General features: G+C 45.4%; 2 protein-coding genes across 2 annotated transcripts; one reads left to right on the top strand and one right to left on the bottom strand.

Moving 5' to 3' along the window:
• Positions 1–3,602: 3,602 nt before the first annotated feature.
• CCDC65 (coiled-coil domain containing 65) lies at positions 3,603–13,433 on the top strand. The gene is made up of 8 exons (XM_045555039.1): positions 3,603–3,955; positions 4,541–4,708; positions 9,901–10,070; positions 10,606–10,744; positions 11,532–11,729; positions 11,917–12,135; positions 12,788–12,937; positions 13,023–13,433. Exons 1-8 carry the CDS (start codon positions 3,824–3,826, stop codon positions 13,338–13,340), a joined length of 1,494 nt encoding a protein of 497 aa, XP_045410995.1. The 5' UTR covers positions 3,603–3,823; the 3' UTR covers positions 13,341–13,433.
• Positions 13,434–13,788: 355 nt separating this feature from the next.
• FKBP11 (FKBP prolyl isomerase 11) lies at positions 13,789–17,356 on the bottom strand. The gene is made up of 6 exons (XM_045555038.1): positions 16,851–17,356; positions 16,599–16,664; positions 16,107–16,194; positions 15,769–15,802; positions 15,324–15,394; positions 13,789–14,029 (listed from the first exon to the last, which is right to left on the bottom strand). Exons 1-6 carry the CDS (start codon positions 16,977–16,979, stop codon positions 13,812–13,814), a joined length of 606 nt encoding a protein of 201 aa, XP_045410994.1. The 5' UTR covers positions 16,980–17,356; the 3' UTR covers positions 13,789–13,811.
• Positions 17,357–17,949: the final 593 nt, after the last annotated feature.

Here is a 17,949-nt window from a genome sequence, read left to right as displayed (position 1 = left end):
AAAGGGAGGAATGCTTCTACAAGGAGATGCAACGACGGTTCCACTGAACTGGAAGTTGGCTGAGTCCTGGCCACTTTGGGCTCCTCAGGGCAAGTCAGCTGGCAAAGAAAGGAGTTACTGGGCTGGCTGCAGTGATTGACCTTGAGTACCAAGGGGAAATCGGATTGTTACTCCACAATGGAGGTAAGTAAGAATGTGTCTGGACTATAAGAGATCCCTTAGGGCATTTCTTAGTATTACAGTGCCCTGTGATTAAGGTCACTGGAAAAACTACAACAACCCTATCCAGACAGGACTGGGCCATTGGCCAGACACCTCAGGAACAAAGTTTTGGGTCACCCCACCAGGTAAAGAACCATGACCCATTGAGGTGCTTGCTGAAGGCAAAGGAAATACAGGATAAGTAGTGGAAGACAGTAGTTATAAATACCAGACATGACCATGTGACCAGTTACAGAATTTAGGACTGTAATTGTCATGAATATTTCCTCCTTGTTTTATGAATATGTTTGTGGGTATATATATTAAGCAAATATCTTTGTTTTCTTCCTTCTCTTATTCCTTTTTGTAACATAAGATGTATCAACTTTATATCATAGTATTTAAGTATTGTTAATTTTGCATCATGGCATTTGCATTATGGGATATCAAAAAGAGTAATCATTCAAGGGCTTTACCTCCTTTTCTGGGGAAGGGGTTAGTGTGCTTTTGATTGTACACAGAATAGTTGTACCATGTTAGGCAGAATTATGACCTTATTATGTCTTTATTTGGAAATTAAGTATGGTTTAAGGAGATGCTGACAAAGGTGGACTATGGGTCCCAAGCTGACAAGGAGTAGACTTACAATGGTTCTTTTTATTGTCACCTTGACATGTGATCAAATATTATTCCTGTGTCTGTGAGGGTGTTTCTGGATGAGATCAACATTTGAATTAGATTGGGAATTATTAATTAACATTTGAATTAATAGCAGATTGAATAAAGCAGATTGCCCTTATAATGTGGGTGAGCCTCTTCCAATCATTCAAGACCTGAATAGACCAACAAGGCTGAGTAAAATGAACTCCTCCTGCCTGACTGCTTAAGCCAGGTGGTTGGTTTTTATAGTCCTTCCAACTCAGACTGAAACATCAGCTCTTCTTTGGTCTTGAGCTGGCTGGCTTTCAGTCTGGGACTACATGTCAACTCTCTTAAATATCCAGCTTGCCAACTATAGGTCTTGGAACTATTCAGCCTTCATAGTCACGTAAGCCAATTACTTATAATAAATATAATAAATACACACACACACAGACACACACACTATTGTTTCTGTATCTCTGGAGAATCCTAATATGAGCATTATATTTCACATTTAAAACAATTTATTGAGGAACATTTTGCATATCACTTAATTCACCCTTTTCAAGTGTACAATTCAATGACCTTTTTTTTTTTTTTAAAGATACAGGGTCTCGCTTTGTTACACAGGCTAGAGTACAGTGACAGGATCATAGCTCATTGTAACCTCAAACTCCTGGGCACAAGCAATCCTCCTGCCTCAGCCTTCTGAGTAGCTAGGACTACAGGAGATTGCCACCATGCCTGGCTAATTATTTTTTTCATTTTATAGAGACAAAGTCTTGCTATGTTGCCCAGGCTGGTCTCAAACTCCTGGCTTCAAGTGATCCTCCCAACTCGGCCTCTCAAAGTGCTAGGATTGCAGGCATGAGTCACTGCACCTGACTTCAATGACTTTTTTTTTCTTAGTTCTAGAATTTCTACATTATTCAATGACTTTTTAAACCAAATTTATTAAGTTGTCCAACATAAATCAGTTTTAGGACATTTTCAACATCCCAATATGATCCATTATGTACACTTACTATTTTTTTTTTTTGAGACAGAGTCTCACTATGTTGCCCGGGCTAGAGTGAGTGCCATGGCGTCAGCCTTGCTCACAGCAACCTCAAATTCCTGGGCTCAAGCGATCCTACTGCCTCAGCCTCCCGAGTAGCTGGGACTACAGGCATGAGCCACCATGCCCGGCTAATTTTTTCTATATATATTTTTAGCTGTCCAAATCATTTCTTCCTATTTTTAGTAGAGACGGGGTCTCGCTCTTGCTCAGGCTGGTCTCGAACTCCTGAGCTCAAACGATCCGCCCGCCTCGGCCTCCCATAGTGCTAGGATTACAGGCGTGAGCCACTGCGCCCGGCCCTACACTTACTATTAATCTCCCTTTTCCCTCCCAAAGGCAATGGATAATTGTCTTAGTTCAGGCTGCCATAACAGAATATCATACGCTAGGTGGCTTAAACAACAAATATTTTTTTCTCACAGTTCTAGAGGCTGGAAAGTCCCAGATTATGGTGCTGGCAGATCTGGTGTCTGGTGAGGGTACTCTTCCTGGTTTGTAGGTGGCAGTTTTTTCCCGGTATCCTCATAAGGCCAAGAGAGACAGCTCTAGTCTCTTTCTTGTCTTCTAAGAACACTAATTCCATAATGGGAGCTCTACCCTCATGACATGTCTGGACCTAATTATCTCCGAAAGTCCTCACCTCCTAATACCATCTCACTGGGGTTAGGGTTGTAACAGTGATCTCCTTTCTGTATTTATGTAATAGCTTGGCCTTTCCTGGATATTTCATATACATGGAACCATACATGCAGTCTTTTGTGTCTGGCTTCTTATAATGAGCATTTTTTTTTTTTTTTGAGACAGAGTCTCGCTCTATTGCCCAGGCTAGAGTGAGTGCCATGGCGTCCTCCTAGCTCACAGCAACCTCAAACTCCTGGGCTCAAGCAATCCTTCTGCCTCAGCCTCCCAAGTAGCTGGGACTACAGGCATGCGCCACCATGCCCGGCTAATTTTTTCTATATATTTTTTAGTTGTCCATATAATTTCTTTCTATTTTTAGTAGAGACGGGGTCTCGCTCTTGGTCGGGTTGGTCTCGAACTCCTGAGCTGAAAGGATCCGCCCGCCTCAGCTTCCCAAATACTAGGATTACAGGTGTGAACCACTGCGCCCGGCCTAATGAGCATATTTTTGAGGTTCACACAGTGACAGGTATCCATAGTTTGTTCCTTTTTATTTCTGAATAGTATTCCATTGGATAGACATAGCATAGTTTGTCTACCCATTCACATGTTGATGGACATTTAGGTTGTTTCCAATTTTTTCAGTTGGTCTATTGTGAGTGGTATGGCTAAGAACATTCCTTTCCTGTGCAAGCCTTTGTGTGGATACGTTTTCATTTCTCTTAGGCAGATCCCTTAGAGTGAAATTGTTAAGTCACATGGTAAATTTATGTTGAACATTTTAAGAAACTGCCAAACTGTTTTCCAAAGTGGCTGCACCATTTTACATTTCTATCAGAAATATATGAGGGTTCCCCTTTCTCCACATCTATGCAACATTTGTTATTACATTTTTATTATGGTCATTCTATTAAAAATAAACAAACAAACAAGGTTTTTAAAAGTGCACTGAGGAGACTAAGGTTTTTGACAGGTAAAAGGACCTTCCTCTCAAAAACTGACCTCGGTCCTCCAGTGGGCAGGGGGCGCTCCAAGACCTCTCTGTTCTGGCCTCTCGCTGCGCCATTTTAGCGAGGTTCTCGTTGCTAGGAGACGAGATGCGTCTTTTTACACCGGAGCTCTGTCTGTCTCACCAATAGCAGGGGCTCTCTTTTGCCGGAGAGCTGAGATCTAAGGTTTCACTACAGCCCAAGGGCAGCTCTGGAAGCCCCATTTGTAGGGGTGTTTTCCTTCTACCCTTTCTAAGGCTGGCCGAGGCGGGCCAAGGCTCCTTTCCGGGGTCTAATCCCTCGCCTAGCCATGTCTAGGAAAGAAAGAAAGGCCAAGACGCCCCTGTCCGATGAGGAGCAGGTGCTTTTGTTTCAGCAGAAGTTGTTGGCAGAGGAGGAGATGGCCAAGAAGAAAGAGAGGCTCCTCAGCCAGTTCTTGAAGGTGATGGCCTTTTGCATTGCGTCCTGCCCAACTCCACCCACCCTTTGCCCTGGCCCTGTCATCTCGGCCCTGTCATTGCGGCAGCTTCATTTTCATTCCGGCCTCCTCCTCCTCCGGAAATCCTGAGACCCAGATATACTTAGATTTCAGGCAACATTGTTTGGGAGGCGGGGGAGTTCTCTGCAAAGCATGGAGGGGGTGGGTGGTATAGAGCTTCGAGCTTGGCAATCTCTACTGAGCTCCAGAACTAGGACAGTAGGTCCTGTCAGCTGTCTGACCTGTCTGGAATTCTGATATTCTCCCTGGAGATGGGTCATTACAAACAACATCCTGCTCTGCTGCTCCCACCCTGAGGGAAATTCACCCTTGTCCTTCCTAAAATGCCATCAGGCTGTTCCCATCTTACTTCAGGCCCTCCCAAAACAAGAACAGGACCCCCCTGGTGTTAGCCATCAGGAGCTTTGGTCACTGGGAAAAGACAAGGGGTAAGATGTCAGCTGACAAATTAAGAGTGATCTTGTTTGTTGTACTGTGTCAAGGATTTTGGCCCTGACCTCCTGGGGGTGTATTTATTCCTTCACATAGGACAAGCTGGCCAAGGAGGAACACAACAGTGCTCTGAACCTTAATAAGATTAACACACAGTGGAGAACTGTCCTTCGGGAAGTCAAGACCAGAGAACTTCATAGGGACATTGAGATCCTCAGCCAAACATTTGAAAGAGTGGTGGACTGCAAGAACAGTGTCATCAAGGTAGGTACTCTTTCTAAGGAAACACTTGAGTATGGCTTTCTTGACCTCTTCTCTTAATAGAGTAAGCCTAGTGAATTAATCAATCTTAAAGCCCTCACAAGAGGCAGGCTGTGAGAAAGCCAGGCTATTGGTAGTAACAATTTTCACTGAAATGAAAATTAGAATATTAGGCTGTCATTCATCCCTCTCCGTCTCTTAGAGAAGCTACTCTCCTTGGTCATCTACTGCCCTAAACCATTACTATAGAATGATAGAGTTGTAAGGCACAGCAGACATTACCTGGTGACTTGAAATTAGTCCCACACTTTCATTTCAATGTCACAGGGCTCAGTTCCAGAGAGGGGAACTGACTTGCTCAAGGTCATATAGCTAGTCAGTAAGAAAACTAGGACTAGAGCATGGGTTTGACTCCCACTCCAAGTGCTTCATCCAACCAAATTGTTGGGCCTCCTTGATTCAACTTCAGTGGCCCCAGGTAAGGTTGGGAAGATCTCCATAGGTAAAAGCAGTTGTAGATTTCTTTTTTTTTTTTTTTCTTTTTGAGACTGAGTCTCACCTGTTGCCCAGGCTAGAGTGCCGTGGCATCAGCCTAGCTCACAGCAACCTCAAACTCCTGGGCTCAAGCGATCCTGCCTCAGCCTCCCAAGTAGCTGGGACTACAGGTATGGGCCACCACGCCCAGCTAATTTTTTTTATTTTTAGTAGAGACGGGGTCTCACTCTTGCTCAGGCTGGTCTTGAACTCCTGACCTCAAGCCATCCTCCTGCCTCAGCCTTCCAGAGTGCTAGGATTACAGGCATGAGCCGCTGCACCTGGCCATATTTCTGGATTTCTAAGCAATTCATTCAGACATCTTTATGCTCTTAGGTTCTTGAATTCTTAATTCTATCCCATATTTTCTTTTAAGAGATTTTGCCATATCCCTTCTTTTATCCTACTTTTTATATTCTACCTCGGTTTACTGACTTCTCCTTAGTCTTTTTCATTTTAAACAAAACAAAACAAAAAAATCCCACAGTAATAGCAAAATAGACATGGCCAACATGGTATTCCCCCTCTAGAAAACACACATCTCTCCTTCATAGCCTAACCCCTGGGAAAAAAATTCAGCAGACCTTGGGCAGTCTCAAGAGATATATATTGAGTCCCCAAATTTGCAAAAACTATTAAACATTAGAAGGCCTCACCCCACTAGCTATGCCCTTATGGCTTCTTAAGTGGCTTTTCCAGGCCTTTGTTAGGAGTTATCAAAGACTTGATGAGAAGAGTACCAGCAGTGTTCATTAAGGGAAGCTGAGCAGTTGGCCAGGTTCACCCACGAGCCAATTACTTCTTCCTGCCCAGTAGTCTTGCAGTTTATGATTACAGTCCTTGCCTTAGGTAAATCACACACTGCTAATATTAAGCACCTTCAGGGTCATTCCTGAATAACTGAAACTGTACATATGAAATGTGCAAATGTTAGTGATTCTCACTTGCTATCTCCATTTCTTCACTTCCCATTCATCCTGCATCCCAAAACAGCTGATTTCCACCCTTCTCTAGGAAATTGCTCTGGTAAAGGCCACCAGTCCAGAATTGTGGCTTCATTTAGTCTTCATCTAACCTGACCTCTCTATGGCACTGACACTTTTGGTCATGCCCTATATCTTTAAATTCTCCCTTGGCTTCCATGACATTTTGGCATTTATTTTGCCTCTGGAACATATATATCCAGTCCCCCTTGTGAGTTCTTCTTCCTCTCACCATTTCCTGAACTTTAGCAATCCCCAGATTTCTGAGTCTGGCCATCTCATTCTTTGACCAGGTGTCTGGGGCCTAGACAATCTTCCCCATTACCCTGGCTTTAAATACCACTTACATACTGATGACTCTCAAGTCTATAACACCAGCCTGGATTTTTCTCTTGAGTTCCAAATCCTTATATTAGGTTTTGTAGATACCTGTTTCTGGCTATTGCACTGTCCTCACAACTGAACTCATGAGCTTCCCCTTCCCCAGATAGCCCATTCTGCATCCTCCACAGTCTGGTCATCCTTATACTTTCCATTGGGGTGGCTGGATTCACCAAATTCACCAAATCACCCAAGCCAGAAATCTGGGAAGGAATCATCCTAGGTTTTTCCTCCATCCCTGACCTCTTCTGTTACTAAGTCTTGTATAAATCTTCTCCATATTTTTCAAAGCCATGCCCTGCTCTCCTTCCCCACTGTCCTGCTGTAGTTGGCACTTCATGATCTGACCCCTACCTATACCTTCCAAACAGCCAGCCTTGTTTCTTACCTTAGTAGCCTTTGCACATGCTGTTCTATCTGAAATTCTCTCCATCTCCCAGTTTTCCTGGCAAACTTTCACTCCTCCTTCAAGAGTTGATACAAATGATATCTCTTTGATGAAGCCTTCTCCAGTGCTCTTAGTCAGGTGTAGGCATTCAGTCCTTTATATCCCATTGTCACTTAATAAAGTATCAACCTCATAGCAATTTCCATATGGTGATTTTCTGTTTATGTAACTCTTTTCCTACTAGACTATAAGCTCTTTTGGGAGCAGTGAACATATCTTTTCATCTCTGAATCTTCAGCATCCATCACAGTGTTGGTGCAGGGTTTGGTCAACGTTTGTTGAGTGAGTGAAGTTTTCTATTATCAGAACCTATTTTATAGGATCCTTTTTTCATTCTAAATATATAAGGTAAAAGCTAGCTCTGTGTAGAGGTCATGGTAGTTAACAGTGAGTGGACTCAAGGTGCCTGGATCATGTGGGCATTCAGCAAATGCTTTTCTGTTTTATTTAATTTGTTTTACTTTTTTGAAGGTAACACATTCATATTGTTGAAAATTCAAAAGGTGAAAAAGGTTATATAGAGAAAAGTTTCCTCCCACCAGTGCCATCCAGCTACCCGGTATTCCTCACAATAAGTCTACTTTCATGAGTAAACTTTTTTTACACAAATGATAGTATTTCACACTGTTCTGCCCCTTGCTTTTTTCAGTTAATAATATAGCTTGAGGATTTTTCCGTATTCTCCCATAAAGAGCTTCTTATTTTGCTTTTTTTTAACAACTGTATAATATTCTGTACTGTTGCTTTGTCCTCCTTATGTCCTGTATTTTAGTAATTGAATCTAGATGCTTGGAGATGTTATATTCTTCTATCAGGTGACACATAATGTCTAGTTATCTCTCTTTTTGGGATGTGAGATGGTGCTGCTGATCCACTAATTCGTTGGAGATTAAATGCTGATTTTCTAATATTATCATTCTTTTTTCATTTATTAGCTTGAATACTTCTGTAAAGAGATACTTCTCACATACTTCCCATATTCAGTTACCCAGAAGTATAGTTCATATAGGAAGGGCAAGATAAATGCTTGATTCTTTCTCTTCTATTTATGAATTTTTAAAAAAAAGGCTGGGTGCTGGGGCTCACACCTATAATCCTAGCACTCTGGGAGACCGAGGCAGGAGGGTCATTTGAGGTCAGGAGTTCAAGAGTAGCCTGAGCAAGAGGAAGATCCCGTCTCTACAAAAAATAGAAAAATTACCCAGGTGTGGTGGTATGAACCTGTAGTCCCAGCTACTTGAGAGGCCAAGGCAGGTGGATCACTTGAGCCCAGGAGTTTGAAGTTGCAGTGAGCTATGATGATACCACTACATTCTATCCTGGGGGACAGAGTGAGACCCTGTCTCCATAAATAGATAGATAGATAGATAGATAGATAGATAGATAGATAGATAGATAGTTTGACATCCACCAATGGTAACTGATTTTTAAAATTTTTTTAATTTAAAAAATTTTTTTAGAGACAGGATCTCGCTCTGTCACCCAGGCTGGGGTACAGTGGCATGATCGTAGCTCACTGTAACCTCAACTCCTGGGCTCAAGAGATTTTCCTGCCTCAGCCTCCAAAAGGACTACAGGTACACACCACTGTACCAGGCTAATTTATTTTTATTTTTATTTTTTGTAACAACAAAGTGAGGGTCTTGCTATGTTTCCCAGGCTGGTATCAAACTCCTGGCCTCTGGTGCTCCTCCTGCCTCAGCCTCCCAAAGTGCTGGGGTTATAGGCGTGAATCACCACACCCGTCTGATTTTTTTTTTTAAGTATCCTTATGAACTCATAATCAAATATATTTGATATTCTTCAATACACTGCAGTTCTTATCCTTATTGATGCTCAAACTGTCCATTTCTTGCCAGTGGAAGTATTCCAGATATCTACTGCTATATAATAAACCACCCCTGAAATAGTTGCTTAAAACAACAATTTATTCTTATTTCTCCTGGTTCTGTAGGTTGACTGAGCTCAGGGTGGTTTTTCCCTGGGGTCTCTCAAGCAAGAACAGTTTTCAGCAGATGTCATTTGGAGGTGCAATCATCCAAGGCTTGACTGGGATGGATGTCCAAGATGCCTGGCAGTTGATTCTGTCAGCTGGGAGCTCAGCCAGCTGTTGATTGGAATGCTTTTATGTAGCCCCTCCATGTGCCCTGGGCTTCTCACAGCATGACAGTTGGGTTCCTGGAGGGAGCATCCCAAGAACAAGCGTTCCAAGGGGCAGGAAACAGAAGCTGCCAGGCCAAACAAGGGCTATGCCTGGAACTGGCACAGTGTCACTCCTGCCATTTTCTATTGATCCAAGTAGTCACAGGTCTGCCTAAATTCAAGGAGATCAAAGAAGAGACTCTACTTTTTGATGGGGGAGTGGCAAAATCAAATTGCAGAAAAATGTAGGTTGGGAGATATTACTATGCTCTTCTTTAGAAAATAAAATCTGCCACAGTGAGCCACTACATGTCGATTCCTGAGTCCTTCTGACATGACCCTATTGGTCTTAGCTAGCTTCTTTGCTATCTTGTATGATAAGACATCCTAGGTTCAACATATTTTTTGCCTAACACCTCAAATCAGCCATTTCTGCAAGCATCCCTGGTTCCCTTTATTAGTAGCTCCATCATCGTAAATGTTAGTTGTCTACAGGACACTGGCTGGCTTCATGGGGCTCCTTGACGTTACTCTTGGTTTATATTCAAGAGTGAGTGGGAGAGCTAGCACTCCTAAAGCCAAAGAATTGATATTAGGAACTAAGGAAAAAATGCCATCATGCCATCCACCCAGGCAGCTGGATACATTTTTATTTTCTCATATAGATGCCATTCAGCTAGAATGGTAACTCTCTTTTTCCTGTCCAGTCTTTAGCTAAAGACCTGTCAGAAGCTGAGGAGCAGTACGCCCATGCCCTGCGCAGCCACTTGCACAATGTTGACCAGCTCTTGGCCCTACAGAGGCGTCGGCTTAACCTCCTAGAGGAAAGTTACAACACGGAGCTGGAGGCCCTAACCAAGGAGTTTGAGTCAGAAAGGTATGGGGGCATAAGAGATGGGGAATTAAATGCAGGGCAGTGCCCAGAGTCTGTGTCACGGAGTTGCCTGTAAGCAAGTGGCTAGTACGTTGGAGCATTCCACCTTGATCACGACATGATCCCCAGCAGAGAAGATCCTGAGTTCCTTCTAAACAAACTCAGTTTAAGCTTGCAGTCTTAGCTTCCCTTTACCCATGCCAGGCCCCAATCTATATGCCTCACCACTCACTTTCAACTATCAAAATCCTACTCATCTGCAGGCAACAGGGATGTGAGGGAGACTTCTCTCACTGTATCCTTCTGTACTTTTTGATCTTTGTATCATATGAATGTATTACCTATTCAAAAGTCAAAACAAAATAATCTTATTCACTTTTTGGCCCTAAAAGGAACAAAGCCCTCCCTCTCTCTTTTTTCCTTTAGTACCTACGAGTTTGTACCATTCATATAGTTTTACTATATACTGCTCTGTATAGTCATTATTGGTCCACATGCTTTATCCCTCAGAGCAGGGACAGTGTCTTGTCTCCTATAGGAAGACAATTATTGACCAACATGAGAAAGAGATTCGCTACCTACAAGATGTCTTCATGGCCATGGAGCAGACCTGTATAGATTCTGAGTATGAAAGCAAGCTGGAGTTCCAGAGCATGTGGGATGATCTCAAAAATAAGGTACAGAGTGAGAGCAGATGGGCAAGAATTAGAAGAGAAGTGAGAGAAAAACACTCAAGGCTACTAGAGCTACAGGAGACCCCTTTAACCAATATAGTCAATAAAAGTCTGTTGCCACTGTAGGTACCACTACTGCGTTTTGTAATTTTATGAAAACTGATCAGGAGTCAGGAGGCAGGACTATTCTGAATGCATTTTAGAGCTAAAAAGCACCAAGGAAATCATCTGGCTTCACCCCTGTGATTTGCAGATGAAAAAACTAAGGCCCAAAGACATAAAATGACCTGCCACAGTCTTGCTGCTGGTTTGTGGTGGAGCTAGAAGGAGAATCTAGGTCTCCTGCTCCTTGGCCCAAAGAGCTTTCCACCATCCTGGAGGTTGCAAACTTAGCCAACCCACAGACCTAGGTTTGGGTATGGGGTTCTTTGTTTTTATTTTACCCCAAAGTGTTTTATAACATTTTTGAATAAGTATCCTACATTTACAAAGTGGAGAGAAGTCACATAAAAATGCAAATTTTCAGCTTCTGAAAAATTTAAAGATCTGGCAACACTCACGTGGAGCTGAGTGGCTGCCCCTCACCCTCACAGATGGAGCATTTCCTCTCCAGTTTGCCACAGGCTCCACCCAGCCCACAACACTTATTTATATCATCTGCCTGGTCTTTGTAGGCATTTTCATTGGGGACCTCTGCTACAAGCAGTTCAAGAGGGTGAAGTTGCTGATGAAAGTGAAAGGGCACTAATAGGGTAATTCCAAGCATTAGCTATTTGGGGTCACTTCCTAGAATTTAGAAGAGAAGCACTTTCTAAGACTACAACTGGAGAACACAGTGGAAGATCTATGGAGAAGGTTCCAGGATTCCCTCAAGAATTACACTGATTCCACAGAGGATCGAAAGATTGCCTTTGAGACCCTGAAGGTGAAGGACGAGAAGAGCTCCAAAGAGATTGAAGCACAGATGAGAAAAATACAGAAACTACAGGTTAGTGTAGCCAACCAGAAATACTCACTGCTTTAACTGCTCCTTTCATCTTCCCCCAATTTCCACTGGGCCTGGTTGGGAAAAGATGATAATATTCTGATTTTAGTTCCCAGGAAGCCCTTTTACCTGCCTCACTGAAGACACTCAGCTGGTCAAGTGTTTCCTCTAACCTACTCTGTTTTTCCAGGATGCCATAATTATTTTAAGGGGCAAGATCATGATACACAGCCGTGACAGTGAAGAACAGAACCAGTATGTCCGTAATGACAAGGAATTGGTTCTTGTACAACTGCGAAAACTTAAGGCCCAAAGGACTGAGGCCCGGGCAGTATCCCAGGAGAACTTAGTCAAACTCACCCTGGAAAGTAATGCCACTCTCAAGGCCCTGAGAAAGATTGTTGATAAGGTAACATGGGAGGGAGGGCAATCAGAACAAAGCTAAGGAATCTGGCTCCCTGCAAGACTGCAGTCCAGCCGCCCCTCCTAGGCCTGTTAAGGACTGGGCCACAGAGCTCTGCTGCCCACCAACCCCTACCCCGACCCCATTTGTGGAAAAACTGTCCTCCATGAAACTTAGGAAAGGGACGAGCCAGCCAAGCTTCATCTGTATTTACAGCTGCTCCCCATCACTCTCATCACCACTTGAGCTCTAGGCCTGCCCCCCCATCCGTGGAAAAATTGTCGTCCATGATACCAGTCCCTGGTGCCAAAAAGGTTGGGGACCGCTGCTGCAAGGTGAAAAGGATTTGGGAGAGGTAGAGGAGGGTTTCTTCCTGCTTCCTGCCTGAGTGGACACTTGGAATACTTTTTTATTCCATGTTTCCTCCCTCTCTTACATTTTAAGTGAGATGACTTAACAATGAATTAATTTTATAATTAAAAGTGTAAAATACTTGGGATAGTGCTTGTTACATAGTAAGCACTGTATATTAGATGTGCTTATTACTATTGTCTCCCATTTGGATGAGTAGTTTTCCCAGGTTCAAGCAGGGGAACCAACTCCACCATCTCCCCTCTCTATCCCTGTACTAATAAAAGTCTCTTTCTGTTTCCAATAGGGTGAAAAGATCCTTAAACTTGCTGAAATATGTAGGAAATTTGAAACAGAGGAAGAAAAAGTGCTGCCTTTTTATTCATCAGTATTGACTCCTAAGGAGCAGGAGGGGATCAAGACTAACCTGGGAGAGCTTACTGAGGAGCTCGCAAAGGTAAAGGCTGGGGAATGATGGGGCATCGGGTAGCATTCGCTAACGGGTCCCGCTGCACAGCTTCTCCCTTTTACTCAACTCCCAGGTGATGGTGGACTACATAGGGATGGAAAATTTCTGGAAAAGGTACAACAAAGTGAAACTGGAGCAACTGAGCCTCAAACACAGACGAGTCCAGCTGTTGGATATCAATGGGAAGCTGCGGGAGATGCTGAAGCAGTACCTGGATGGCATCTCAGTGAGTGACGAAGTGCTGAGCCAGGTCAACCCACTCTTCATAGTCAACCATCGAAGCAACTTACCCCAGCCCTTGCCCACACCTGTAGCCCAGCCAGATGACAAACAACATCCAACCACTTACAATATCATTGAAGCAGCCCACGTGATCTCCCATACCCTGTGATCCAAGGAGGGTTTTTCAACCCCCAGAGATTTCTTTTTCTGAGACCTGAGGACTTTGCTATTAAAAGTTTCCATGGAGTTTATGAGCTCCTTATATCTTTGCCATGTTGGACAGAGCAGTCTGCTTTGAGACACTAGGAATACTGCGGTCCCAGGGAGTAGAGACAATAGCTAGGCAACTACCAGGAGGCTTACTCCTCAATGAAGCACTGCTGCTTGGAGTCAGGGCACCATGGGAGCCAAAACCCATACCCTAAGCACCCAGAAATCCTATGGGAAGATTCAAGACCAGGTTCTTAGGGTAAGTTAGGACAGCAACAGGAGGCCAGGGGAAGAGTGATCCAAAGCCTCCAACCACCCCCATGCCAGGCAAGATCCAACTCAGAATACCTTTTTACTTCACTTATAAAAGCAGCCTGAGAAAGTATCAGGTGAAGAATGCAGAGAAGTTTTTTTTTTTAATTATCATTTATTATTTCTTTTTGCTCTTATTTCGTTTCTCTTCCTTGAGCTTCTTTTTGGAGACTTTGGGTCTGTTAGCTTTTTGGTATAAGTGATACCCAATGAGGCCCAGGAGGGCTGGCACCATGGCCATGCCTACCAGAGGCAAAATGCTCTTCACCAGCTTTTGCCAGTAGTTGGCTCGGATCAATGCAATCAGCTCCACGTCATACTGCACCACTGCATCCGCTGGAGAGGCAGAGGGGAGGGGACGGTTAGAATCTCAGTACATTTTATCCAGGGCTCAGAATCTGAATGTAAACAGGGAGGGTGGGCCACAGCAAAGCCAACAACTATGAAGCTGGCAAGATTTAAATGTGAGGTTGAATTCCCTTAGACAAAGGCAGAGGAGGATTATGAGCAGAGTCTAGTGATAGTCATGTTGACCCCACCTACACATGTGGCTTGGGTTCAGTGACAGGTCTTTGACAGTGAAGGAAAACTTTCTGTTAATATGAAATGTGCAGGCTCTTCTCCATTTATAAGCGAGGGAACCCTCTATACTAACCGTAACCCATTTCCAAACAGCCACATAGATAGAATTTTTGCAGGCTGAAATTAACTGGATTTAAACTAGACTCTTCAAAATTCCATCAATCAATGAGCATACTCAATGTGATTATAGAACATAAGAGTATCAACATAAGAGCTGGAGAGGAAGAAGGCTGTTGCTTAACAAGTAAAGGGGCAGGTGGAACAAGAGTAAGTGGGGGAAGAGGTGCAAACAGAAGCAAACAAGCAGCACCAGGAACGGGGAGGTAATAGGACTTTGGGTAAAGAAGTTTCTCCTTGGTCCCCCTACCCTCCTTCCAGGCCTTCCTCTAAGCTGGAACTATGATAAGAATTACAATCCCAATCTCTGTGGAGTACAACATATTTTAGCTAATAGAACATCTGTTATAACCAAAAGCTAGAGATACTGTCTTGGGAAATCTGTCTAGTCTCAGATCCTCAAGAATAGGTATCAGCAGTGACTTATGATGGCTTTTAAAGTTATGGGGTAGACTTGGCTTTAAAAGTTGCTTTTTGTTTTGTTTTGAATTACTTGACTGTGATTATTTTTACAATCTCTTCCCTGGTGGAGACTGAAAGGAAGGAGGGGGGTTGTGGTGAGAAACCATGCCAATTGCACAAATAACACAGTGTAGAGTCGTAGGAAAAAGGCAGGAAAGAAGTCCAGAGTTCTGGGAAGTGTGGCACAGGCAGCAGACCCATGTGGCTCAAGCAGGTGTCTCTTCCCTAAAAAGTCGCTGGCTGCCAGAGGTCAAGCCAGGTAGCCTTAATAGGTTATGTGTCTCTAATCCCTGTGGGTGATCTGAGGAGGAAAAAAGTGGCCCTGCAGAAGGAGGCCCCAAGCCACTCCTGTCTGGTTCAACAAACTTCGTCTAGACCTTCTCAAGCTCTAGAAAAAGTACATATAGCTCATGTAGCTCTTAGGGACTGGGTATTTTCAGGGCCTGGGAGAGAGACCTAGTCAGATTACCTGGGATAGATGGCGGAAATCCCCGTTTTCCATAGGCCAAGTGAGAAGGAATGATTGCCCTTCGCTTCTCTCTGAGGGAAGGAATGTGAGTCACAGCCAGAGGCAGGAGGGTGGGCCAGCAGCTTCAGTCCATCTGAAGCTCCACCAGCAAAACCCCCTGGATATTCATACTCAAAACATGAACTTTTCCACCTGAGCACCAAGCAAGTTGACCAGCAAAGGTGTCCATCTCCCCACATGCCTCAACTCCTCCATCAAAACCAACCGCCAGAGAGGCATAGAGGCATTGGATGCCCTCAGGGGTACCAATGATCTGGACCTGTCCAGTGCTAAGTCAGGGTCCTTTATCCCACATTCTCCTGCCTCCTTGAGGAGCAGGGATGGCAAAGAAAGCCTCTACCGGTGCAAAGGGGATACCCAGGCCCACCCCTGCCCAGATACTCACCCCACACACATGTCTAGAAGGCTCTGCTCCAGACCTTGAGGAAGAAGATACAACTGAACTGGAAGCTACCCACATTCCCCAAATCCCACAAGAAGAGGATCAAAGGCTCCCCCTGGATCCTCAATCGAGCTTTTCCCCACTTCTTAAATCCCTGGCTTCCAGTGGGGTATGTGGCAAGAGGAGTATTAGAAATGGGGTTTGAATCTCAGAAGGTAGCTGGTAGAACCCTAGGGTCTTACTCATTCCAGGGGGGCATTTCCAGAGCCTCTTCAACCTTGGAGAGGCTAAGAAAGGGCTTAGATTGGGAAGAGGTGGAAAGGGAGGCACAGGTCACATACCTGGAATCACCTGCTTTTGGCCAAGTTCTATAACCAGAGGGTCTCTGGTCAGGGAGGTGTCAATAATACGTCCATCTACCAAGCTGCCCTGGGGGAGAGAGCATGGAGAGCCTACACCTAGTATCTCTCTCCCAGCGGTGGGCAACACACCTGGCCACCACACTCATCTGGCCCTCTGGGAGGCGGCGACCCCCTTGCAGCTACAACCTGTGTTCCCCTCAGGGCAGAAAGGCACAGGAAGCTCCGAAGGGCTGGCACTTCTGGGAGATCCCTCCACCCTTCGCTTCTCGGTGCCCGGTAGGAACTGGTGGAAAAGCTGGGAGGGGAAAGAGGCAAGGAAGAGCAGCGCCCCTCCCCCCGCCACGTGCTAGACGACCCCTGGGCCCCGAGTTTCTTCCCCAGAGCCGCTTGCCACGTGTCCGAGCCAAAGCTGACGTGTTTCAGCAGGGCGCCGCCCCCTCCCAGGCCCCGCCCCGGCCCCAGACCCCTCACCGTGTAGTGTATGTGAAGCGTGTCTCCAAAAGCAGCGGGCTCCGCACACGGTTCGGGGGGCTCCACCTACGATCGGACTACAGGGGTCACGGATGCTCCTCCAAAGATCTCGTTCTCGCCCCTGTACCCAGCACCGCCCCCAACTCCGTTCCCGCACTCCCTCTCCTCCCCGCTCCCAGGCGTTTAGAGTCCCGTATTCCCCCACAAGGCCCGGCCCGTGGGCGCTGGGGTCCGGGACTGTCTCCTCCTCACCAGGGTCTCCACCTGGAGGGTCCGGACGGGACTTTCGGTTTCAAACCCAGCCTCAGCCCAGCACGTCGCCCCACTGAGCAGCAGCAGCAACAGCAGATGGAGCGGGAGTAGTGAGGGGCGCAGGGTCATGACTGGACGCGGGGCAGGGCACCCGGGCAGCAAGACAGGCTGCTCCGGTGGCGGCAGCTAGAACAGTTGTTCCCTCGGCGCCCAGACCAGACTGGACGGGACGGGGCGGGTAGCGATGCGGGAGCTCCTCCTCCTGCAGCCCTTCCTCCACCTTGTCCCCACCTCCTAAAGGGAGGAGGCCGCGGGGAACCCTCTCTACCCTATGAGATCGGGAGGTCGCAGATTCTGACACGTCCGTTAGCCCATTCTGTCCCACAACGAGGGGTTGAGCCATATAATAGCACCCATTTACTATTACCTACTGTGTGCCAGGCCCTAGCCTCTAATCCTCAAAAGCGCCCTGAAAGGTAGGCATAGTTGTTTCCATTTTACAGATAAGGAAACATAAGTAACTTCCCCAAGGTCATCAAGGCAGGTGGTAACAGACACAGGATTCAAACCCAGGACTATCCGAGTCCAGCATGTTTGCTCTCTGCTCTTTCCTCTACCATATGTCTCCTCACACCTCTCCTGGCAGTGCCTGGCTGGCCCACCCACGCAGGCAGTTGTCAAAGGTGGCATCCCTCTCCCACCTCCACCCCTTCAGCTTGAATTTCTGGAGGTTGTATATTCAGAAGAAGGCTGGGAGCTGTCCTATGCCCTGTCCTTGGGAGTGCTGACTGAAAAGGGCAAGGGGCTATTTTCCTGTCAGAATGGGGTGAACCTTGATCTTTTCCTCTGTTCCTACCATTTCCTTTCACCTTTCAACAAACTTCTCAAAAGGGCAGCACATACAAACCTTTTATATTTGTGCAAAGACTTCAGTTTTTTAAAAGGTTTTAAGATTATTTTTGGTGATCCTACTGGTCTCCTGCATGATTTAAACCCCCACTGACCACTTGGGACTTGGTGTCTGGATTCTGCTCCCTCAAAAGTCAGTAGCAAGCTCCAACTTCTTGGGTCACCAAATTCTTGGTCCCTTGTTCTCTTT

This window comes from Lemur catta, chromosome 6 (genome assembly GCF_020740605.2).
Source record: "Lemur catta isolate mLemCat1 chromosome 6, mLemCat1.pri, whole genome shotgun sequence".
Taxonomy (NCBI): Eukaryota; Metazoa; Chordata; class Mammalia; order Primates; family Lemuridae; genus Lemur; species Lemur catta.
This window is presented reverse-complemented; position numbering and strand designations above follow the sequence as displayed.

Coding starts and splice junctions, on each gene's coding strand:
- CCDC65 (XM_045555039.1), top strand. CDS start 3,824: ATGTCTAGGAAAGAAAGAAAGGCCAAGACGCCCCTGTCCGATGAGGAG. Junction 11,730..11,916: donor GAAAAATACAGAAACTACAG/GTTAGTGTAGCC, acceptor CTGTTTTTCCAG/GATGCCATAATTATTTTAAG. Junction 12,938..13,022: donor TTACTGAGGAGCTCGCAAAG/GTAAAGGCTGGG, acceptor CTCAACTCCCAG/GTGATGGTGGACTACATAGG.
- FKBP11 (XM_045555038.1), bottom strand. CDS start 16,979: ATGACCCTGCGCCCCTCACTACTCCCGCTCCATCTGCTGTTGCTGCTG. Junction 15,803..16,106: donor CCAAAAGCAGGTGATTCCAG/GTATGTGACCTG, acceptor TTCTTCCTCAAG/GTCTGGAGCAGAGCCTTCTA. Junction 14,030..15,323: donor ATTTCCGCCATCTATCCCAG/GTAATCTGACTA, acceptor CTGCCTCTCCAG/CGGATGCAGTGGTGCAGTAT.